General features: G+C 38.3%; 1 protein-coding gene across 1 annotated transcript in view; it reads right to left on the bottom strand.

Moving 5' to 3' along the window:
* Window positions 1-581: 581 nt before the first annotated feature.
* Window positions 582-26,462, bottom strand: part of LOC308678250 (junction plakoglobin-like) — a gene marked incomplete at its 5' end in the record, with an annotated part of 71,015 nt that continues 45,134 nt past the window's right edge. The window contains 14 exon segments of the mRNA XM_081345318.1: window positions 582-8,020; window positions 10,334-10,512; window positions 10,791-10,830; window positions 12,271-12,392; window positions 13,201-13,351; window positions 14,083-14,202; window positions 14,691-14,846; window positions 15,746-16,084; window positions 16,425-16,528; window positions 17,183-17,327; window positions 17,651-17,852; window positions 21,972-22,210; window positions 23,238-23,491; window positions 25,712-25,935. Coding sequence (XP_081201444.1) covers window positions 10,367-10,512; window positions 10,791-10,830; window positions 12,271-12,392; window positions 13,201-13,351; window positions 14,083-14,202; window positions 14,691-14,846; window positions 15,746-16,084; window positions 16,425-16,528; window positions 17,183-17,327; window positions 17,651-17,852; window positions 21,972-22,210; window positions 23,238-23,491; window positions 25,712-25,935 — 2,242 coding nt within the window. The 3' untranslated portion in view covers window positions 582-8,020; window positions 10,334-10,366.

Raw genomic sequence — 26,462 nt, forward strand, 5'->3', positions numbered from 1 at the left:
GGTTAATTGTCCTCCTTAGGTCTAGATTGGATCTCTCTTTAATGCAGGGGTGTCAAACTCAATTTCATTGAGGGCCGCATCAGCATTGCCGTTGCCCTCAGGGGGCCGGGTGCGTATGGCCAGGGTGGGCATGGCCTACTGGGTGGGTGTGGCTAGAGTGCATATGGCCTGCTGGGTGGGCGTGGCCAGCTCTACATCGTTCGCATCAAGGGTGCCTATGGGGGCCTGGGCAGGAGTGGGACAGATCTGAGGGTCTCTGGCAGAAGGAGGGTCTCTGGGCCAGGGCCAAGGCAGTGGGGGCCGTTCCCTCACTGTTTCCAGGATGGCTTCATGGGCCGCATGAAACCACTTCGGGGGCCGGATCCGGCCCCCGGGCCTTGTGTTTGACATGTCTGCTTTAATGATTTTCTGCCTCTTTCTTCTTGTCCTGCTGTAAGGTGCTTTGGAGAATAGGTTGAACCCTTCATCTGGGTCAGCCCCACAAGTATTGGAAGACTAGTTTCATTTCATCCTAGTCCACTCTTTGTTAGACTACACATACCTAGTTCCCTCAATCATTCATCATATGGTTTAGCCTCTAGATCATTTTTCTGTTCTTCTCTGCACTCTTTTTAGTTTTTCAACATCTTTTCATAGCGTGGTGACCAGAATTGGATGCAGTGTTCCAAGTGTGGTCTTATCAGTGCAGTATAAAGTGCTGCTATCACTTCATATGATCCTGAAACTTTTCCTCTATGCAACCTAGATTGCATTAGCTTTTTTTTTGGCAGCCACAGCAGATTGCTGGCTCATATCTATTTAAGTTTCTGTCCAAACTAGCACCCAAGTTAAAACATAAAGTGTTGCTGAATCAGAACCAGAATAGAAAATTAGTAAAGAAAGAGGAGTATTGCTGAGTATTCAGCTGAATCTCATGATTCCGTTCTGATTGGAATCAAATTTCAGACTTTTTGGTTATTGCTGTTCATAGTGTATTTATTATAAAAAACAATATAGGCCAAAATTAAAATGGGTTGGAAGCCAATTTAGGACCTTCTATTCATATATTTCTGCTAATCCAACAGTTACTGAACTGCTACACTGTCACATTGTTCCCCCTTGGCATTTAAGGTTTCTTTTGGTTCAGTAATAGCACAGCTTTTGGCACTGACAAGACATACTTTTAAATCTGTGATGCTGCTGGGTTCTGCAGAGTGATATGCACCATTTTTCCATCTTGCTTACCAGATCTTCCATGGAGTTCTTCAGTAGGGTCTATACGCAGCTGAGCAACAAATTCAATCTTATTCTTGTAGCAAATTTCACAATTTGGTAAGAAAGTGGCCTGATTTTCCTTGCTTCTATAAGCAGTCTATGCAAATTTTTGCTTCATCTCATCTCCCGGCTTTTGGACTTAAGCGAGTCATTTTTCTCTCTGCGTCTTTCCAAGCACAAATAATGTTGGTGTGTTTTAGCTGTTGAAAAAGTGTCCAGTTGCAACGCTGCAGTGTCCCGCCATCATCGCTTTCAATGAGAATTTATTGACAACTGCGAAGTCTTGCTGGCCAGGGAGCTCATAAATTTGCAAAGTGAATGCCACATTTACCAGAAACAAAGTTATTTTTATTTCTTTCTGAGTGGAGACATGGGCAAGGATTGTTTTCCAGAAGCTGCTAAGACATAGGCAGAGGGCAGTAACTGAATCCCAATTCCTGCCTTCTCTAACAGCTGAATGAGTTTATGGTACTCTCGGCTTCTTCTCAACTTCCATAGCTCATCAGGAAAGACAACAATTGATTGATCATCATCATTGCTGGTTTGAAAATCCTTTAGAGAGATTGGTTATGGGAAGACGTTTGTGTAGAAGGACTCTTACTCATAGATTACATTTTTTTGTGATTTAAGTCACTTAGATCCCAAATGGGTCCAAATAAGCTGTGCTCCTATATACTATTCTCCAACTTAACTTACAATGGCTGAGTGGCTGGAACTCAGTTGCTCAGCTGAGGTGATGCTGCTTAGATCCTTTTCAAAATCTTCCAAACTCAGACTCCAGGATTTGATATATTTTTACTGTTGTGTTTCAAAACAGCCACTATGTGGCAACAGCATACTATGGCTGAACTAATAGTTCAGAGAAACTGTGTCCATTTTTTTGCCTTTCTTGAGGAATTGGTTAAGAGCATCCATTACAAGATTATATCTCGAAAACCAATTTACAGATAGTCCTCAACTTACAACCATAATTAGGACTGGAACTTCTGTTGCTAAGCGGTGTTAAATGAGTCACACTCGATTTTACAACCTTTTTGCTGTGAAAATTATGCAAATCTGACTGACTCTGCTTTTCAGAAGTCACAAAAGGTGATCACATGATCTTGGGACACTGCATCTGTCCTAAGTGCATGTGGGTTACTAAGCACCCAAAATCTGATCGCGTGACCATGGGGATGCTGCAACAGACGTATACAAGGACAACTGTAGGTCACTTTTTTCAACATCATTGTAACTTCAAATGGTCATTAAATGAATGGTCATAACTTGAGGACTGCCTGTATCTGTATACTATAAGTGTCAACTAGTGGTGAATCCAATATTAAGACTTCCCAAATAATAATAATAATAAAAAACAATAATTTCATGTGGCAGGACTTACAGAAGCCTTCCCATCTTGGTACTCACCAGAGGGGTTGGACTGCAACTCCCATCATTCCCAAACACCAAGGATGGGGCTTGTGCTAATGATTATGAGATTTGAGATCCCACATATACCAAGGGCACCAGGTTGAGAAAGGCTCACCTACCAGATAGTAAAAATATCATCACACTTATTGGAACAAATCACAGAGCAAATGAGTACATTGAATCAAATATCTACTGTTAGTAAAGCAAACATAACTGGAAAAGAATATTAAAACAATAAACTGCAGCGTAAGTAAGAAGCTATCTGTATATCTATCAGAATTCAAACCACAGTAAGATAAAATTCTGAAATAATGCAGCTGTTTCAACTGGCTCCTAATCCAGAGATGGAAATGGCAACTCAGGCTTCCTTCTTGAGGTGACTGTATTAACTACACAAGTTTGAACAATGCTTTGAAAAGTGATGGATAGCTATGCTTCACATGCCAAATTTTACATAAGAGCTGAATCTAGCTTAAATATACAGTGACCAATCCTGTTTTACAGACCAATCATTGTTAATAAAAATAGAAAAAACTAAAACAAAAGATATATTTTATAAAAAGGTAAAGTGGAAGATATATTTCAGTTTCACCTAAGGAGGAAAAATAATGCAAATAGTTAGGTTATAGGTGGCATTTGCAAACAGAGAGATTCATACATTGTAGGAACAACACACCTGATTAAGTGGACAATGAATACATAGCTCAAAGGTTTCTTCCAGCAATATTTAATTTCCAGTCTGTCCATAGGAGCAGGAATAGAAACAGCAAGAAGGCTGAGCCAGATCCAGGAATGTTAGAACTGCCCTTTTCAATATATTTTGCCCAGAAGCTGGAAGCATCTTGATTCAGCCAAGGTAACATATTGCTGATGGCATCAAAAATAATTCTTTCTCTTGCTGCCACCTGATTAAATGAAACTGACAAGACCTGTTGCTCAGGTGAGAACATAAAGTTAATAACTGGCAGGTCAAGTTAGAACAAGAGGCAGAGAAACATATTGATGCATATACAGGACAGTTCTGGATAAAGCTATAAATTACTGCTGTCAGAAAGAAGACAGCAGTGGGAAAGTCAACAAATAGGTCTGTGCATTCTTGCTGATCTGTCATGTTTATGAAATACATTATGTCACAGGAATATTACAATTTGTAAAAAATATGTTATTTCCCATGCAGCTACTGATGAAACCAGGAGTAACCTGAGGGTTGTGGGGGAACTTGGCATAATGTCTTCTTGCTCCTTAACACAACCTCTTGGTTTCGGGCTGCAGAAGTCTCAAGAATCAAGTTATAGACAGCCAATTACAGCTATGCGACTCTAGGGACTTCAGAGAATGGTGAAGAATTAATAGATGAGGCCATATCTTCACCACGGTGACTAGGATGCACAGGGTAGGTTATCAGCTCCAATGAACGTCAGTGGCAGTGTTTCTCAACCTTGGCCTCTCTTATGGTAAGTGGACTTTGATTCCCAGGATTCAACAGTCAGCACACTGGCTGAGGAATTCCAGGAGTTGAAGTCCACATATTTTAAAGTGACCAAGGCTGAGAAACTGTTTGGAGTACTGGGAAACATGGTTTTCCCCAGAATAACTGATGAATGAGACAAAGCTTTTTAACTTTAGCAAAATCGCTGTAGCATGTTTCTTCACAAATTATAGTCCTAGCGCACAATTCATTTGCATTTGCACCTTCTTCAGTTGATGGCAATGATGTATGATCATGAATTTCATTCATAGATACTTCAACTAGAGATGGTCACAATAAACAAAACTTTCCACACAATGCTGTTCAGTAGTCAGTTCAAATATTCAACCTCGGTTATTGATCAAGATCACGCATGTTTTTGTCTGCATTTGTTCAACAAAACTGTACAGAAAAAAATATTTCCTTTAAAATGTAAGAAATCTCTTGATTTAATGAACAAAAGTTTTCACTTGTACTAGCTAGCTTTAATAACTTCTAGTCAGCTAATACAAAGGCTTTGGGACAACTTACACCAGCTAGCCATATCTAAAATTTCTCATATTAGCTGTTGTTATTGGTAGTATGGAAGAGGAAGATCTTTTTTATGTGCAGATATTGGGATATAAAACATTGCCTATCAGTAATAACAAAACAGTTGCAGAAACAAAAGCACACCCTAACATTAGCTGAAATCTACATTGAAGTTAATTTCAGGTGAATGCAGACCTCTTCAGGTCTTATCATTTGAAGTAATAAGAGTTTACCTTGGCAGATAAAATTCTGCTAGCTAAAGAAAAAAGCCACTAAAAACAAACAAAACTCTAAACCCCTGCTACACTGAGAGAGCAGCAACTTGTTGACATAGTCACAATTTTGAGATCTGTCACTTTTGACTGAGTGTTGGTTATAAGCAAGCAAATTGTAAATAAATGAAGTTTCCCCATCTGCCATCAAATATCTCAACGGTGGGTTTTCAGTAGTTAAGCTAGTCACATCTTGAATGTAATAATAGTCATATAATTGAGATTTAGGGTTAGTATTTTGTAACCCTCCCTGTGTACAATCACTGGGTGGATTTTATATATCCAAAGAGAAGCCAAGAATAACACAAAAGTATTTCCCTCCAAAATCTTATCTAACAATCTGACAATTATCATTCACACATTTATCTTTCCAAGCAGTCATAAAAGTAGAAGCCAACTGTTACCTCAAAACTAAAACTGGTTTTAGTAATTCTGTCAGCATGATTCTTGGTAGATAAAAGAACTGAGGACAATACTATTGCTTTCAAATCTACTATGTTGCTTTTCTTGTTTTTGTTAAAATTTCAACTTGTGGAGCATGATAGATAGTAATTGAAAAGACCACAGTCAGCATTATGATTTCTTTTAAGCAGCTTTTCCATAGTGGAAAGGAAAACCCTGAAGCTCTTCTAATCTTCCCTTTACTCTGTTATCCATCTTGCCATTCTCCTTCTACTTTTCGATTATACCATGTCTAATTCTGGAAAATCAAATTTAATTCATACCAGTAAACTGGCAGGAGAGAGTAAATGGCTTGACATTGGATGGCAATGATTATACAGAAGCAACTTTGCTTCCTAGATCCCTTTCATCCTGACTCCTTTCATTTGTCATTCTAGAAAGATTAGTGGCTCACGGGATGGTATTAAAAATACAATTTGCTCCAGTAGACCCAAAGAATGAATATCAGGAGTGGAGGTGGGGAATAAAAACCTGGGGAAAAGCATAAAGGTTTACTTCCCTACACTTCATTCCAAGAGAACCAGGTCATTTAGAAGTATAGTATCAATACTGCAACTCTGCTTAGGTTGGTGTTTGATACTTGCTCTTCCCTAGGAAACAATTACAGGACCTTATGGCTGATGTAACACTGGCAGTTGAGCTAAATGTAGAGAAAGGCAAAGAATCAGGAGGCGTAAAAAAGAGATTGCTATCCTATCCCATTATATCAGGGAAAACTATAAATATCAATAGGTAAAAATAGCTGTTTCATCATAGTAATTCCATAATTTACAGTCCATATAGGATGAAAATCAGAATTTTCAGCCACCATATTTGACAATGCAGGTTACGAATTTTAGTCCCAAATATCTGGAAGGTATCATGTTGGAAAAGTTTGTTTTAAATAATCACATGTGCTGTAGGAAACTGATATTGCAGTGTTTCTGCAAACAAACACAATTAACCCAGGAGAAATTTTTTCTCAAATACTGTGACTTCTATCCAAGGCACATTCACTGGGATTTTTAACATACAAGTTTAGCACTTCCTTGTGCTTGTTAACATTTTTTCCACTCTCAATGATGTTTTCATTGTCATTGGGAGACAGATGTCTGCTCAACAGGGAATGTTTAGAATAACTTGCTTAGTGTCAGGAACCAAAGTAGAAGTCCTGGTACAGATTTTAGGAGTGTAGGGCATGACAGATTAGTTTTCGGAGAAGAGATAAATTGCAAAGAAAGTTATACAAAATAACTTCATCCAAATAGTTTCATTTTCATCTTTGCTAGATATTTTGTAGCATTCACAGGTAAGTGGCACAACACCTGAATCAATGCAGACTTCTGGGGTATAGATAATATAGATTAAGCCACATACTCCTGCAGCATAGAAGAGGCAGAAACCATTTGATAACAAGAGTGTCTCTTAAATATTGGAGGGATGGTGATAAAGAGTTACAGAATGGCTAGGGACTATGACATGACTTCAGACTAGGCTTTGGGATAAGTTGTATCTGCAATGTATCTCTCTTCTACTGCAGTTTCCATTTCCCACCTCAAAATAAAAGGGAACTATGCTGTTGGTTCTGAGCATTTAATGATCAGGATGCTCTGAGGACTGCAAAAAGAATACACATGGCCTTGGAGCTATAGCTACCCTGCCACTACTTCACGAATTAAGACAGTGGAAAATGTGGGGCACATCCCATAGGAGTGCTCTGCAGTCATTTTGGACTATACAAGTAGTCCTTGATTTATGACTGCAATTGGGACTGGATTTATAGTTATAAGTCGTTACAGTCATAAGTCAAGGTACCATGTGGACAGACCTGTTTTTATGACATTTTTGCAGTGGTTGTTAAGTGAATCACTATGGTTGTTGAATCAGCAGCCATTATGCAAACAGTGCAGTTTTAAGTGCAAACCCATTTTTTTCAAAATTATTTTTTGCCCATTGTAAAGGTGAATCAGTTGCCAAGCACCTGAAATGCAGTCACATGGCCCTGAGAAATGAAGGACAGGAAGACAATTTATGGTGGCCACAAATGCTTTACAAGCCATAAAACACCAGTTGTGGGCTTGTCTTAAGTTCAAATAGTGAAGCAACCTGCCAAACGTCAAGGATTGTCTTTTGCCATTGGTCATACTCATGGTACTTATTGATGGGAATTGAAGTTGAAAGGATTGTGATTGTGTAAAGCTAGCCATCCCCTGCTATAGGATTAGCTGATCACATGGCAGCTTTCACACCTGGCTTCAAGGGCAAATATATGATTTCACATGTTGGCAACACATCAATATACCAGTTAATGTTCAACAAACATTAACTGCTGCAACATACAGCCGGGTATAGCCTTTCCATCATGCGGATGTATATCCGCATGAAGGAAGGATTTCAAGCTCTTGAACTTTGTCTTCAGTACAAAAGGTTCAGTCAAATATGTGCTGGATGCTTTCAACGCATTGTTGAAAGCTGCTTAGTACCACAACTTCAATAAAAGCTGTTTGGAAAGAGCAAAGTATAGAATTCAAAGAAATCTGAACAGTGTGACATAAGAATGTATAGTTTCTTTTTTATTCTCTTCCTTCTCCCGTCTGCAGTCCAGATCAGCCTTAGGAAATTGTGTGCTCTCACTTTTCAGCCTCTGTAATTAAAATTGAACACACCAATTCAAACACTTACAATTTGGTCTTAAACATTGCAAACACAGACATTGTTCTCTCTCAAGGCCCACCACTTTCATGAAAACTGGGTCAAGGAAAAAATTTCCCCCTTTCCCCCTCAGTTTAAATATGTATAACTTAGTTTGAACATACATTTTTTATTTCGCTCCCTCTACGCATCTCCTGTTTCTCCCCCCCCCCTCATTCAACAGAATTTTACTACGTAAACACAAGAAAGTAGTTCATTTGCATTGCAAGTTTAGGTTTAAAATTTTATTTGTTTTTGTTGGGTTTTTTTAGCTTTGGTCTATACAAAAAAAATCCCTTAGAGAAATAATAATAAAATGTTCTAAAGTACAATTGCAGCTACATCGATCCCTTTTCCAGTGGAAGCCTCAAGCCATCACATTGAGAGCTGCTTTTAAAAACGCATTAAGAAGGAGCAAGGAAATAGGAAGAACAGAGCACGCCAATCACCAGGAAGACTTAGAGAAAGGAAGGGACCAAAAAGAAGGATTGGATTTAAAAAATGTGAAAAAAAGGTGGTCTGGTGAGCAGGAAGAGAGTTTACCTAATTTTTTATTTAGTTATTCTGGTTTATACGGCAGTTTAAAAAGCCGATTGGGTCGAGGTCCCAAATCTACAGATGTACCTGTTGAGCTAAAAAAATGGAAGAAACTGGACAAGCGCAAAACTGTTTATTTCTTGGTGAATTTACACCCAGTGGCTCCTTCTGTTTTATTTTTAAAAGTTAAATATTTAAAAAGTGAGAGCAGTAGAATAGAAATATTTTCATTTTGTCTTTTTTTTATTTAGTTCTCATTTATGTTAAAAATGCAAAGAGGCAAATAAAATCCTATCGAATGGAAAACTCTGCACCAAACACACCATCTATGTATGTATTTGTGCTCTTACGTTCTATTATCAGTGTGTTAGTTTTAGTGTATAGATTTGAAAGTACTTTATTAGGGTCTCATGGCAGTTTAAGGATACTGCTCCAATTTGCAAGAAAAAAATATATATTGAATGTTAACAAAGAATATTGCGGGAAAGCGCAGAAAGAGTAGCTGACTGCTAATAGTACAATGTTGTTAGATGCAGCACAGATTACGGACTGGGAATCTTTCCCATAGGCCCACAGGAGGGAAGCATGAAAATGAAACCGCCTCAAAGGGAAAAGAAGAATTTTGTCATCATCTTTCTCAGGCACTTCTGTCTCCTGAACGCCCAGAACTTGAGCACTGGGGCTGCCCTCTTCTGTGTTAAGGAAACATCTGCTGATTAAGAAAAACAAAGGAAGGGAAAATTAGATTTACACCATATACAGGAAAGCAAGATTTCCCTTTAGGATGGAGGAAGCTGCTCTGAATGCATCAGGTCAGGCCACTGTCCATCTAACAAGCTCTGTCTACTTTTATGGTCCCAATTTGTGGGGTGGGGCTGCCTGGTCCCTGCAAAGAAAACAGCCACTTCTCCAGTCTCAGATCACCAAAATATAATGGGCCATATTTGTTATGTTGGCAGAGAATGATGAGAGTTTGTGATATATTATGTAAAAGGCAAGACTGGCAATGCCCCAATCTTTACTTTTTCCTATGACCAGAAATTATATATTTTAGCATGAGCTTAATTAACAGTGCAGCCAGTCTGTGTGCTCAGTAATATAGAGTACCCCCTATTCCTTTTTCTTAAGCATTGGCTAGTTTCTACACTTTATGCATTGGTGTATAAGTATTCTTTTCTCTTTCTACCCCAAAGTGGAAAACAGCCACAAGGACCTCACAGCTACTAGAAACAACTCACTAATAATAATAAAAAGAGAAGTAATATTTAGCAGAACACACAAAGGGCATTTTTAGCATTGAAAATTGAGGTTCCATTTCAAAATGTCCTATTTTTTCAATCAATTTTACCAGGTGGTTTCAGAAAATCATGGGCAATGTGGTTGGAGACTCAGATGCAGAAAGCTGGAAAGGAGGCAAATTTGGCTTCATCAAATACAATAATTGAGTTCTGTCAGTGATAAGCCTGCATGACTTTTATTTTGCTTAGTCTAATCTACAAGTTGCCCTTCATTTACTGAGTAATCGTTACTGAGATTTAATTTTTTACTAAAGAAAGGCAAGACAGAAATCTATTTTCCTCTGGAATGGGAAGCATGGATATTTTCTACAGGTCAATGAAAATTGGAATATGTTTGGTTATAAAGAACAAAAACATTCATTTTATCTTCTTTTATGTTTTATTTCCATTAACTGGCCAATTCCCAAATGTACTAAACTAGATGCTTTTACCTTGAGTCCTGCCCAACATGTCCAAGGGACATATTAGGCGAGCATGTGGCCTGGGTAAGGTGCTCGCACACCATCGCTGTATGTATCCATGGGGTAGTCTCCATCCATGTCCAAGTGCATGTCCATGGGATCCATAGGGATTTCCCCAGAGTACATGCCACGATACCCTGCATCCACATCTATTGAAGTGTAAAAAGAAGAAAGGGATATATCGTTCATATTTGGAAAGACAAGCAGTAAGCTGTAAAATAAAATGGTTTTCTAAAGCAGAACTTCCCCAAATGAGCCTTTTCAGATGTGTTTAGACTTTTAGTTTAACTATCATACATGTTTCCATGAGCAGCTTCCAAGAATAAACAGTAGCTAAGCCAGTAAGAATAAGGAATTTTAGCAAAGCAGCCTGGTTATATATCATTATTCCCCCTCTCATCCGAAATGACACGCTCTCTATACTCACCATCTGCATATGGTTCGTGAATGGGTATCATACTCTGGGCCTGTGGAAAGAAACCCAACAGTTGTCAGAACAATGATAGAAACTTGCAATGGCTGCAAGTTAAACCAAAGCTGCCATAAGAGGTCACTACTGAAGGATGCTACTGATGCATCTGAGCTTTGGTTTCCCAAGGCAACTTAATTATCTAATTAACTTTGATTGCCTATAAGCAGGATAGCAAAAATTTCAGAACTCAGGCAAGCAATCCTAAATGTTTGACCAAGACAGCGTACAGACATCCAATCTGCTAATTTCTGGAATGATCCATCCAAGGGGAATGATTAAACCTACCCCAAGAGCCAATAGTTTAGATACTAAGCTTACTTAGGCTGGGATACACAACAGAAGGCTTAAGTCTTCTTTTATGCTTAATTAGCTTATCCCAATAGGCTACTCCTTTGCTGTCTTTCCCAGGAGTGATACTGGCACAGGAATGAATAAATGAGAGAAGGGCATTTTTTTCTCAAGTTCTCCCTTAGTTATCCATTGACAAAATTTGTGTAGATGTTACAGCATTTACCACTGCTATTAGCAGTAGTACTGCATTTTATGTAAAACAGATGTCGGATTGTAATCTCCATATGATATGTATTTGTTTCCATACATGAAATAAAGACTTATAATGGTTTTCCTCAGCATCTTGCTAAAGAGTCACTTCTTTAAAGAAAGTGGAATATAAGTCAGCAATGATTCAGGTGGACTTTAGATAAATTTGAAATCAGGTCCACAAATTTTGTTTCATTTTGGCAGATTTCCAGATGACTTCAAGTATGCCAAGACTGCAATTTTCTCTCAGGAGATTATTTTAGACAGAATTCCAGATATCTGCAGTTCTCCTAATGACACACAAGGCCCCCCCTTCCAATTATGGCCAGTTCCCTTATAATCAAGGAGGAAACTGCTTTGACAGAGGACTGAGGTACTGGGGAGAAAGATTTCAATAATTAGGATCATTCTTTCTACCTTTTTAGTATCAAAAAGGCCTAGACATGAGGATGGCAACAAACAAAATCCGAAAAGTACTACTCTCAGAACTGAAAAGAATTCTCCAAGGCATGTTTGAAGTTATCTTCAAATGTCTGACTTCCTTAACATTTCCAAAGTTCTGCCTTTGAAGTGAAATGGATGGTGAAGGTAGCAAGGGGTTGGATTTCCAGGAGGGAGAGGCTGCATTCCAGAGGAGTAAGAGGCAAGCTCAGCCCAGATATCATGTGTGAGAGAAAGAGGATGAAGACAGCCGCTCCCTAAAAATTCACAGACAATACTGTAGATGCAGATACTAGAGTCCTCAACCTGGCAGTCTACAGGTGTGAAAAAAATAAAGAACTCAGCTTGGAAGAATTGCCATGTTCAGTCTTGGTTTGGGGACATACATGGTTAAATTCAGAGACTTAAAGCATGTACACTAAACCCATACCATCTAAATAACAGAAAAACTCACAGCTTCCCAAGCAGCTGGGTCATGTTTAAAGAGTGAGTTGGTGAGTTCCACGGAGACGCGTTTCCGATAGTCTGGGTTCTTGTCTTCAGAGATGCGGAACAGCACAGCAGCTGCATATGTAGCTGGAGAAGTAAAAAAGGGGACCGTAAGGTGCTAGCTAAAAGAAGCTGCCCCTTGATCAGTTGTTGCAATGGCTACTTTGAGAAGTATGTGAATGGTATTGATTCCCCAGTTTTCTTTCCCATACTATAACAAAATCCATCAGTTTCTGATAAGAAAGCTTTTCATTTTTGCAAGCATTTTAGTTGTAAAACTGGCCCCTAAAATGCTAAGTTTGTAAGCCGCCCTGAGTCTTCGGAGAAGGGCGGGATATAAATGGAATGAAAATAAATAAATAAATATATCACATTCTAGGTTTTAAGAGAAGAGCTGTATGTTAGAATACTCTAGTATTGAAGGAGTTAGTGAATATCTGGTAATGGAAACTATCCAGAACTTTAATATTATCATCATGAACTTTTGGAGTCAATTCTTATATAATTAACTGCTGTAATAAAAATCATTGTCTCTGGGCTCCAGCATTAACAAATGAATATATAAAGGAGGACATCATTTGATTTCTAAATTAAAAAGGACTAGAACTAACTTACAATCTTTCTCCTAGATGGTGATATTCTGTTACTACCAAATGGTTCAACTACAATATAGGGCAATCCATTTCCTTTAAACAGTAGTAAGTTTAATAGCCGGACACTATATTATTCCTCCACCTCACCTCATTTTCTCAATCCTGGAAATGTATGAAAATATAAGAAGTTTCACTGGGGTACTGTGGAAAAGTACATACTGTAAACCCAATGGTTAAATTAAGTTACGGTGATAATATGGTGATAAAACATGTATACATGGACATGTGTCTATAATCCTTACCTGTGCCCTCATTCCTAGAATGCAGAAGCTCCATCAATGGTGCTGAGGCACCTTCTGCGTCAATGGCATCAGCTGCCTCTTTATCCTGAGCCAACTCACACAGTACACCAGCTGCCACACGCTGGATGTTTTCCACTGGAGAATATAGGAGCTGTTCCCCCAAATGAACAGGAATAATAAGTATAAGCAAGGGATTAGTTCCCTCTTGGTAAATTACCTATGCACAAGTCCAAAAAAGTTGCCTTCTATTAGCAGTGCCTGTCTCCTTCAGAAGGTCAGTATTAATCATGATATTCCGAAATTATTAAGAACTAATGCAAATTGAGAGGAGCGTAAGCAATACCTTGACAATTTTAACAAAACTACTTTAAGGAATATGCTTGCCAATCATGATTACATTTATTACATGGGTATTGCAATTTTTCTATATTTTATCATCACATGTGACAAATGTGGGGCCATTATGCAAGGAATATTTACTCACTGCATTGTCATGGGTATCAACCTAACCCAGTATATCTGAATTCTCACCAAATAAGAAATCAAAAATGGGTAATTTTTTCATGAACACAATATATATATAGACATTAAGCCTTGGTACCTTAAATATTCAGAAAAGCAAATAAATGAAATTTACTCGTTGGGAATTATCCATCTACTTAGGTATTATAATTCTGAAACTCACATGGAACCCATGGGCTTCCCAATTCTGTCACAAGCCTTGGTTTACAAAAAACAATGATTGAATTCTCACGTTCTGCTTAGCAATCTTTATACCTATTCGCTATTTTACTTCAGAGAGAAATTGAACTCTCTGTTCCTACCCACATTTAACCTTGAATGCTCTTCCCTTACAACTTCCATCTAATCAGAAATTCCGACCTGCACAAAGAGAGGAATGGTGTTTAGACGGAAGATTTCCATTCTGTTCATAGGGTCTCGGGCTAAAATGTGTAGTGCACCTGTGCAGCCTTCCACAATTTCTTCCATCTTTACTCCATCCTGAAGAAATAAGGCAATCATTAAAGAATGGAAAAACAGTACTGCTCATTCCTAGGCTAGCACCCTATACCCAGGAAGGCATCATTCCTTTTTATAATGATTTTAATAAAAGAATTAAATATTAAAATAGATAATAAAACTAACACAATTTAAGAAAAATATAAAACATAACAAGAAAAAAAAGAAAAATATGAAGGAAAAATAGAAAATAAAAATATAATGAAAAAGGAGAAGATGATACATTAAAAAATAGCTTCCCCCTTCATCAAGACAAATATAGACAATTTCGGTAACTTGTCACCTTTTCTAACATTTCAACCAAAGATCTCCTCTTCAGACAGAGAAGCCATCTCAGAAGGCATCAAGTTCAAATTATAGTTGGGTAACTAACCCTCCAGGAATCCTAAATAAATAAATAACTTCTAAAGCCAATTAAGATCATAAATAGAAGTTGCTTTTATCCAGCTGACATGATCTGGCCCTCTTACCGTGTATGGTTGCTGTGTGCCTGCAGCTGCATGACGCTGAGCATCTTGATGAGCCTTCACCAGTAGCTGGACAAGGCGAGGAATGACAGCAGCTTCTTGTAGGGGGACATGATTGGCCGGACATAAAGCGAGGTTACGGATGAGGCCAATTGTAGCCTGTGAGCAGGAAGGAGAAGGCATGTCTTCAAAACACTGGTAGATGAAAAGCTGGACAAGCTTTCAGATAGTTTAATTAGTTATGGCGTGTGATTTTTGTCATTTGGGTCTACCAAGGAAAGACACGTTCAATCTAGGATATTTTACACTAAATTAAACCTAAAATACAAGAGCATCACTGTAAAATTCCATCTCTGACTAGCACACAGAATTATCCTCCCCCACCTTCCATCCAGGCTTATTCACACGCTGGCTTTGTCTTTTCCTCCACAAAAGAAGCTTGATTCTCAAACTTCTACCAGCCTCTTGGATACTATTCTCATTAATAGTATCTCCTAAACATTATGGGGGGGGGAAAATGCAATTATATGCTTAGAGTACTTTACATAAATTATGTAAGCAATTTTTATTGCATGCATGCCATCGTGGCTGGTATTATCATGAAACCATATTAAAGATAAATGTCTGGGTGAAAGCAAAAGGAAGTTTGCTTTAGGCTACCTAATCTGCACCTCTGAACTGTGATCTGAAAGTAATGCTATCGTGGCTTGCAGCTTAAAGACTTAGCCACTACATCTCACAATTATTCAACGTGGTAAGAGGTTTTTAGTGCTAGTAAGATTCTTTTTTCATAGAGAAGTCTGTGAGGAAAAAAAATAACCATAATTTTTGTCCCATGATCTGGAGTTTTATCACAGAAGTTTCACTATGATCATCACTTCCCCAATAAGCATTCTGATGGGTATAGATTCCAAAATTATGATATACTTCCCTGAACATAGTGATCACCTCAGAAATGTGCTCAAGTCAGAAATATGAGCCTCTTGTGGTAAAAAAAAAGAATAGAAATGCTTATGCCTACCCTTAAATACTTAGCTATTATCTCCCTATGGCTGTACCTTGATCAATGGCCATTGGTTGGGCTGATTAAGCAGCTTAACAATGGCAGGAATTCCATAGTTAAGCCGCACAGAGTTCTGTGCCATTTCAGCCTCTGGATGCCGACTGGTGAGGTGCCTTAGAGCACACACAGCTGGTTCAGTGATGTCTTCTTTGTCTCCAGCTCGGAGAATAGTGTGTATGAGCGCTTCAACTCCATTCGATTGAGTCACCAGGGTTTTGTTCTTGCTATTGTTGCAAGTCAAATTGGAGAGGGTACCAGTGGCACAGGTCAGCACATTGATATCATCTGAACTTAACTGGTTGACCAGAATCTTCAGGACCCCATCAAGACCCTCCTTTAAAGACAATAAATAGCACAGAGAATTACTACCTCAAACAGAAGCTAGGTCAACATAAGGAAGTCATCAGACAGAGCCACTAAGATAGTACCACTACAGAGTTATTGGAGCAAACAATCCTTAATTTTACTTCAATAACTGTAACACAGTCAGGGAAGGCTCAATAGCAGAATATGCCAGAACATATTTGGTAAATAAATCCCTTTACAACCCTTCCTTAATTAGGTCTCCAAGAAAAGAGTTACTGAATAGAAATCTTAAGTAACCAGATAAAAAAGGCTGGTTGAGGCTGAAGAATTGTTTAAATAAAGGAGACTGGGGGAAAAGCACTGTTCACCTGCTTTGTAGCCACATCGGAAAGGTTTCTTAGAGTCCACAAACAGTTCTGCACAAGTCTTGGACTGGAGCTAGTCAGGTGCTTTCCCAGAGCTTGCATACCACCTTTTGGAAAAGAGGACAAAAAATTAACCATGGCTGAACAAAAACAAAAGAAAGAAAATGGGAAAGATGGAATTTAAATGGTTTGAAAAATGTCTTCAGAGTATTATAACCTCATTATAATAATCTAGATGTAAGTCGTGCTTTTAAGGGCAAGGCAAAGTATGACTAGTGATATGTTCTGTAATCAGCAAGACTTTTATGGCTAATCACTGGTCTGCTTATACTATAACTAAAGAAGTAGAAAAACATTTATATATTTTTTAAGAAACAACATAATGTAACAAATTATCTTTTGATGGTAATGAAAGTTAATCCTTTTTTAAAGTGTACAAATTATGCATATTTTCTATTTATTTACCCAATGTTCAGTTTTATTGTGTGGCAGAGTAATATATTTAAATAAATACATAAGTAACTGTAATGTTTGGGAACATATACATGTATTACTGAAAGAATATTTACACCTAATATTGATAAATTAATGTACATAACTTAATTTTAACTACCTAATTATTTGCTAGACCTGAACTCCCAGAATTGTCATAAAGAACTCTATTGTTTAGGCAATTGGCCTACAGAATATTACATAATAAGCTAGTCATACATGTCTTTATCAGATTCCATTCCAATTCTGTCTCAGGTGTCACCACTCACCAGCTTCCACAATGGCTGGCTTGTTGCTGGGGCAGACAGACAGGACTTTGAGGACACGGCTGGTAGTCCACAGAAGTTTCTCATAGGTGTAACTTCGCATAATTTGAACAAGAGCTTGGGGACCTCCATTGGCCAAAATTATAAGCTGCAGACACAAACACAGAGAATAGAATTATTTTATTTCTCTGGGCAAAGGCAAGATAATTGCAATTCATGTACTTTCCCTTACTCCTGTCTTCAGCTGATGACTCCCAAAATAAAGCTCTTCCTTGGGAAAACAAGGAGACCTGCTTCTTAGGTGTGCCTAAACTAATACATAAGGTGTGATGTGTCTCACAGGGGTGATTGCCTATACTGGGATGGTTGCCTGTATTCTATGAACAAGGGTAAATTTAAGTTACTGAACTGGAGTTGTCCCCACCCCCCCCAGCCCCAGTAGTAGTTCAAGGATAGAATATAAGTCAATACTTTGCTTTCTTGATTTCCATAGGCAAGCAGCTGCAAACAGTCAGTGGTGATAGCCAAGAATTTAGGATTATTCTTTGTCAGCAAGGGGACCATCTTCTGAAGACCATCAGCAAGGCGAACAGCCATCTTGGCACCTTCCTGGTACAGCAGTAGGTTGTGAAGAGTAGTGATGGCATAAAACAAGACTGACTCCACTGGAGAGCTATGGGTGGAGAGGTGAGAGGATAACAAAGAAGATTTTTGTTACTAAAGACACATAACAAATGGTATGCATGTATGTGTTGCAGCCAGAATGAGTTACAACTGAAGTTAGCTGACATCATAGAGTTTAAGATAAAATTATCTTCATTGTTATGCACCCTAATGCAAATCAACCCTAGTAAAGAGGCTAAAGAAAATGGCATTTTGTACAGATAAAACAACAACAAAAAATAGTCCTTGACTTAAAAGGCAGTCACTTAAAAACGTTCAGTTACAGAAGACCCAATACAAGTTGCTTACAACCCACCATCAAAGTTATGACTCAATACTAACCCTGATATGATCACATTTTGGGTCCGTAACAATTGGCTTGCATTTACAACCTGTGCAGAGTTCTGTGATCTTATAATTGTTTTACAATCTTTTTTGCCATCTTCTGGCAAAATAACGACCTGTTGAATAAACTGTGTTTGGGCTTACAACTTTATTTACTTAATAACCATGTGGTAATTTATTCAACAACTGTAGTGACTCACTGTAAAAATGTAGTAAAATTGAGTCTGGTCACATGGTGATTCAACTTATAACTGCAGTGACTTATGATCAAAATTCCAGGCTCAGCTGTGTTTGTAAATTGAGGACTACCTCTAATTCTTTTAATCTAATAATTAGTATATTAGAAAGCAATATGGTATCCCCACAACCCAGCCAACATGTTTAAGGATCATGGAAATTATTTTCTAAACTTAATTATTCGAATTTATACTGAAAGTAGGGCCTGGTAATGCTTTTTTTGCCATTGATCAAATCTGAGACCTAGTATGTATAAAACTGTTGTTTCATTAAATTGTGAAAAAGTTGTTTCCAAACTGAATGTTTGTACTATAGAAGAGCATGGAGCTAATTGTTCTTGAATTCCTTCATCAAGGTTAAGAGAAAGAAAATGAAAATTTAGTAATGGAAAAGGAGAAGGCATGAGGAGGAACCCAAAGTGACTGCACTTTGCATCTGTTTGATATAAGAAGGGACAGAAAGATTCTCTAGTAGGCTTTCAAGATTTTGTTATTATATCCTAAATGAGCCAGGTTCTGAAAACTTTGCTGTTTCTCTTCCACAATAATACTTCTCCTAAATTTCCCACAGAATTTTTTCTTGAGTCTGAAGCAGCATAGGAAGCTACTAAGCAAGAGATGAAATGAATAGATTTTTGCAATCAGAACACTTCTGCATATTTAATTATGAATTCCCTCACCTCTAATATATTTTCCTTCTATTTGTCAAGGTAAACTGAGGCTGAAATCAATGATAGCGTTCTGTGAAAGAGTTAATCCAATTATGAGTCAGCCACTAAGAATTTATTTTTATTTTCTGGGGGTTCCAATATGGTGGTGTCAGAGGTACAACTACGGAATTTGTAAGACCTTTTCTACTGCAAGAAAAAAGCAAGAGTGAGTATGACTCAGGCATAGCTTGCTGAGACTTGTGTTCCCACAACAAAGCCAGCTCCTCCATGTCAATGCAGCTGCTCATCAGCTCCATTTTGTGCCAACTGGGTGTGGACTTGCAGCAAGATCTGCCTGGCAAAGGAACAGGAGAGACAGAAGAGTTGTGGGAACAGCTGGCAGAAATATTGCAGAGGTTAATTTCCTGTTGGACCTGCGCTGAATAGCTAATGTCAGCATATCTTAAACAATTGCCCTTCGTGTGTATTAAATATTAAATTTGGCCAGTACTCCTAAAGAAATGTTCTTCACACATAATAGCAGTAAAGCAAGTTTTGAAATGGTTACCACTAGGTACACTTCAAAGTGTTGTTTTTGAACTACCGAGCCCTATTTAGTTTGCCACATGCAATATTCTCTACATTAGGTACAACATAACCATCCAGCCTGTAAAGAATGCTAAGTATTCCCTAGCCCTGTGATAATGAGTATGAGATATAAAGGAGAGTTAGAAACTTTTTCATTTTGGCACCAACTCTCTGGAAGAGATTTCCTCCAGAAAGCTGTATGATACCCATCTTCTGATGTTCAGTTGACGATGTTAAAATCATGGTCACTGGGATGCCATATTATAAGCATAACAGCAAGAGTAAGGATTTTAATGATTTGAATAATTCTACTATCATCTTTTATTTATTATATTGTTTACTCAATGTATTTGTTGTGCTGGATTTAGCTGCAAACTATGGGTTCTCCAGAAATATGGCACTATAGAAATGTAATAAATAAATGCTAAAGTGCCACGGTTGGAAATTATGTTAAGTATTTTCTTCCTTTTTTTGGTCCCAAAGTCCCAAGATGAAAAAGCTTTGAAAAGCCCTACATTAAAGACAAAATGAACATATCAGATGATAGTTCTCAATGAAAGCTAGGAGAAAAGGTTAAATAAAGTAGTAATAGAAGCAGTTACCGTGTTTCAGGAAAATCAGACAAGTGAATATAACAAATCAAAGTCCAGTTAAAAAAATCTGATTTTAAGGCTTACATTTTTAATATTGTAATCAGTGAAGAAGTAGTCTGTTACTTATTCTTCAGTGTGTTCTGAATAGACTTTTAGACAGCAGTTCTTTGTAGTGCCGAGACAGACTTGGGAAATAGTTGTAAAGGACTGAAAATAATGCATTTTCAAGATAGGGATATTTTCTTTGTTATTTATTTCAAAGCAGTAGTCACATGCAAAGCCAAGCTTGGGACAATGCAAAATATACCATGTTCAGGAAAGCTTAAGACTTTGGCACAGCATCATCATCATATAAAAAAGTTGGAAGGGACCTTGGAGGTCATCTAGTCCAAACCCCTGCCCAGGCAGGAAACCCTATACCATTTCAGACAAATGGCTGTTCAGTCTCTTCTTAAAAACTTCCAATGTTGGAGCATTCACAACTTCTGGAAGCAGGTTGTTCCACTGGTTAATTGTTCTAACTGTCAGAAAATTTCTCCTTAGTTCTTAGGTTTCTCTATTTGGTTAGTTTCCATCCGTTGCTTCTTATCCTGCCTTCAGGTGCTTTGAAGAATAGCTTTACTCCCTCTTCTTTGTGGCAACCCCTGAGATATTGGAACACTGCTATCACGTCCCCCCTTGTCCTTCTTTTCATTAAACTAGACATACTGAATTCCAGCAACCGTTCTTTATATGTTTTAGCCTCCAGTTCCCTAATCATTTTGTTGCTCTTTTCTGTATTCTTTCTAGAGTCTCAACATCTTTTTTACATCGTGGTGACCAAAACTGGATGCAGTATTCCAAGTGCGACCTTACCAAGGCATTGTAAAGTGGTATTAACACTTGATTATATCCTTCAATGCAGCCTAGCACTGTGTTGGCTTTTTGGCAGCTGCAGCACACTGCTGGCTCATAGTTAAGTGATTGTCCACTAGGACTCCAAGATCCCTCTCACAGTTGCTACTGTTGAGCAAGGTACCACCTATATTATACCTGTACATTTGGTTTTTCTTACTTAGTCCAAAACTCTAGGAAGAAGGGATGGAGCTTGCGAAAATGGCAAAGCTGATCAGTTTGATCAGAGAAAAAAACAACCCTTTTTAAAAAAAGACTGGAAAACTTTTATGGGTTTTTACTGAAAGAAGCAAAGAATGATGACTTATTGATTTAGGCCAGGGGTCTTCAAACTTGGCCCTTTTATGACTTGTGGACTTCAACTCCCAGAATTCCTCACCCAGCGTGCTAGGCTAGGCACACTGGCTGAGGAATTCTGGGAGTTGAAGTCCACAAGTCATAAAAGGGCCAAGTTTGAAGACTCCTGATTTAGGCATTAAAAAAGATCAAAGAGGAAGAGGAAAAATAAGATATCAATTACTCAATAGAAAGAAGCATACAAATAATTCTACATTTTCTGTTTTCTTTTCTTCTTTTCTGTATTTTCCCCTTAATCTTCCATTAATTCTGTCTGATTTTACTGTATTGAAAAATTCTAATAAACAAAGCTCAAAAAGATAAACCTAAAAGAGAAGGTCAAATTACACCAAGCCGCATATGAACTATAATATTGAATAAAATGGACAGAAGGAGTGCTTAAGCAAAGCTATTGCAATACTTCGTGACAAAACAGTTCTTAAAAACCTTGTATCTTCTCTTCTTGACGCAACCTCCAGGACATTACCTAAGCATGCGCACAAGAGCTGGGATACCCCCAGACTTAAAGATGGACAGCAACCCTTCACGATGGTGAGACAGGTTGTGGAGAATGCTGGTAGTGCAGCGGGCTGTATCCAGGTCACTGGTGTTTTGCATGGTGCGCACCACAGCAGCAACAATTTGAGCAGACTGCATAAGAGCCCGGCGTGAGGCTTCTTTCTTAGACAGCTGGTTCACAATCATGGCTGCTTTGCTGACTACCACCTGGAGGGAGAAGAAGAGGAATGGAAGTTGTAGAATGGAACAATTATTACAGCACTCTTCAGAGCATCAGGTTCTACTAAACTCCAGATTCCATCTTTCAGTGTTATTTATAATATTAATTTACTACTTCAGAGCCAAGGAATTCTACCTAGTATACAAGATGGTTAGTATTATCATCATAGTAAAACAGTAAAACTTATTTTGGTAGCAATGATTCAAACACACTCTCTGAAACTTTCACAAAGAGCTGAGATTTTACTAGCCTTTGGAAGGTCATGAGAGTCACCTTTATCTTGGGGAGGAGGGAGATGTTCCAGAGAAAGGGAGCCTCTTACAGGGATAGCAGCTGTCAAACTGTTTCCCATCACATCTAACTTCAGAAGGCATTCCCTTTTGCAACATGCAGAATCTCTCCAGAAAAGGTGTTATGTTAGACACCCATGCCAGGAGCTATGTAGGATTTAATAGGGAAAGTTCATCATTTTGAATTTGCGAACTCAAATGTACTAATATTAACAAACTAATGCAAAAGCAGTTTTGTGAGCATTCTGCATTAAAAAGCACATATTATTGTGTGCAGCCAAATTCTGAGTCCTGAATGAATTGATAGTTAATGTTCACGTATCAAGTCTCCTATTCTGAATAGTGGAACAGTTTTTGTGAGCTGGATAACATTTTTTGAGTCCTATGGAAAAAATTACAAGGTTCAAAAATATTCAAAATGACAATCTTACTCATTAGAAGCAAAAATTGTTTTAAACCCCTCCAAACCATACCTCTCTAAAAAAATAACAGAGCTTTCATTTGAGTGTACATGATAAATACGAAGAAAGATCAAAGTTCTTCTGGGCTGATAACAATGCATTCTGCAGCTTCTTTGCATTTCCATGGAAAGTATCACTTTATGTATATTATAGGATTATTGAAGCATTAGCAATGCTTAAAATCATAGCAAATCAAGCAATTAGCTCTATTAAGTCCCCCAGAAACCTTCTGAGACACTAAGGGCCTAACTGCACTGCCATACCGGATCTTCATCGTTCAGCAGTTTGGTGAGTTCAGGGATAGCACGAGTGGCTAGTTCAGCATCATCTTGGTAATTGATGAGGTGCACAATGGCTGACTTGAGCATTTGAGAGGGCTCAGCCAATCGCTGTACATTTGTCTGCTGCCCCTCAACTTGGGTAGTCATTAGAAGTGTGTGGTCTTCAGCTGTCTCTGGATACATGGCTGCCCGGATACGCTGGGCACGGGTCATTGCAAGTTGGGACTCCAATTCCGCTGCAAGAATGATTGACAAGATAGGATTAAAGACAAAGCTCTAATCAGAATTTTTGACAATCATATTAGGAAGTTCCTGGAGCTGCTTCAACTCTATGAGGTATAGGTGACTTCACATCTGAGCAAAGAGATAAGGCTGGTGTTAATTAACCAGCATGATTAGGCAGCTGCAATACAAAGCTGCTTAATTAAAAACATGAAAGTGAGATGGGAAATGGGAACTAGAATGCATAAGGACCTGAAAAAAATATGTGTGCAGGCATGCACACATAAAGACACACACACACAAAGAGAGGGAAGGATGGAGGGAGGGATTGGAGTGAAAAATCTTAAGTTTTTGCAGCAACCTAAATTTCTTTGCAGTTCTGAGAGACATTATAAAGAAGCTGGTGCCTGCATTTGCCTATTCTTGGTGCCTGAATTTTTTTATTGTTTCTCATTAAATGTTTTCTCTGCTGCATTCCCTGCTCTTGCAATATACAATATGAAATGTTTGTAAATTTTACTCATCTCTGTGCTATCCTTGGCATTAGGGATTCCTTACAGTGAATCATTTTAATGTTAGCTTTCGTCTATCTTCCAAAATATGGTTGCACATGATCATATCATTTTACTCAATCACAAAAACATAATCCTTTTTTTCAACAGTCAAGATATTCTGCTTACACCTGAAGATATTGATTCCCAGGAAAGCAAGAAGCAGTAATAATAAAAAAAACCATCCTAAACTTCTCTGGATTACTTTTGTAATGCTTGGAAAACTTTTATGTTTCTATACTTTATTTTGAAATAATCAGTTTGCATGGGCTTTTTTTCACTTTACAGAGAGTGAGCTAAGTCTTAGGAAAAGTGTCATGACCACATTTGAACTTAAGTCTAGAATAGATCTCCCAATTCATAAAATAGAGGATCATTTCTAAAAGTTGACTGACATTGATAAATGACAAAGAGGCAGATTATTATTCCTTTCTAAGCTAATAGCTGTATTGTAACCACTTATATCAGTGGCTTCTAGCATACATGATGTGGCTCTAAATCAGGAGTGTCAAACTGCCGGCCCATGGGCCAGATGCATCATGGCGAAACTGCGCTCACCCCATTGCCAGCAATGGGGGAAAAAATTGTGATACGTCACAAAAGTACGTGACGTCGCAAGTTTAACACTCCTGTTCTAAATCTTTTCTTTAAAATTAAAAACTGACCAAAGCAAAAGTGTTAACTTCAAAGGGTGTGCTAGTAATTTCAAAGACACTGGTTTAACAAGCTCTACACAGTCAGGATTCAGGAATTATTACGACAATTACCTTTACTCTTCTGTCTAAAAATCACTATTGAGTTATAGACCAACAGTTCAATAGTGGGTTATAACAATTCAATATTGTAGTCAGAGTCTATGTTAAAAAAAATAGTAGTAGATATAAGCCGGTAAAACAAAAATAAGCAAAAGATAGGCCTGCGTACCAGATAGCTTTCAGACTATAGTATCTGTTTTAATGCAGATTAAATAATGTTTCTTACATTCACACTGATAACCACTTGAATATAATGTAAAATTGTTATCTCACATAACTTTAAGTTAACAGAATTAAATGTGAACTAAACTAAATGGCACAGAATTTGCAGTGTAGCAATATTACTATGGCATACTGCAGACATGTCAAACACAAGGCCCGGGGGCCGGATCCGGCCCGTGAAGTGGTTTCATGTGGCCTGCGAAGCCATCCTGGAAACAATGAGGGAACGGCCCCCGCTGCCTTGGCCCTAGCCCAGAGACCCTCCTCCTGCCAGAGACCCTCAGATCTGTCCCACTCCTGCCCAGGCCCCCATAGGCACCCTTGATGCGAACGATGTAGAGCTGGCCACGCCCACCCAGTAGGCCATACACACTCTAGCCACGCCCACCCAGTAGGCCACACCCACCCAGGCCACACCCACCCGGCCCCTTGAGGGCAACCACAATGCTGATACGGCCCTCAATGAAATTGAGTTTGACACCCCTGGCATACTGTGATTTGATCAAAGACCACATTACTTTAAGATGGATATTTTCCCAGACTAATAATCTTGTGATAGAGGAGTGCATGATCTAGGGAGCTGGGAATTCTGGACTTTCTATTTCCAGTGCATTAGAAAATACAAGGTCTAGCATAGACATTGTTTTTAGTTTCTTTATGGAATAAAAACAAATTGTGCACTTAATCAAATAAAAGCAAATATTACCTTGACTCTGGGCCTGCCCCGATCCAGGTTGGCTGTAAGTAGTAGTTTTCTTAATGGTGTACTGCTTGCCATAGAGGTCATCTTCATCCATCAAGCCCTTGCTACTCACTGATGGCACTTGGGTGTTCATTCCAGAATGGATTCCTGAGTCATAGGTGTATGTTTGCTGCCATTCTGTCACCTTGATGGGTTGATCTATTATGTTCATCATGTCCATGGCTATTCTGTAAAAACACCCATCTGGATTAGACCCTCAAACATAATGCATGCCATCAAGAGTCAATCTTCCCCAACGTCCAATTCTCAAGAAATCTGCATTTGCTCTAGGAAACTTTTCAGAATGCAGTTTGCTAATAAAGTCTGCTGCTTCCTAACATTTGCTTCTAATAGTTTGGATGTCAAATTCCCCACATCAAAACTAAAGCTGTTCAGCTTATATGTTTTTCTTGTCTCACACATGGACTCCCACCAAGCTATAACTTAATAGTCTTTATAAAGCAAAAGGCTGCTATTGCTCTGCAGTTAAGACTGTTTCCTGATTTAGTCCAATGAAAGGATTGTGGTACAATAGTTTCAGCTCCCAAAATGTCCGAAAAATATATGATCCTCACACTGTTACCATCCTCATAATACACAGTGCCCCAAATGAACCATTAATGCTCCCTTCAGCTGACTAATAATTGAATGTAACATTCAGTATCCAATTTGCACCCAGGAAGAAAAACAACAACAACAACCAACTTGGTCGCTT

Source organism: Vipera berus, assembly GCF_964194415.1.
Source record: "Vipera berus genome assembly, chromosome: Z".
In the NCBI taxonomy this organism is placed as follows: Eukaryota; Metazoa; Chordata; class Lepidosauria; order Squamata; family Viperidae; genus Vipera; species Vipera berus.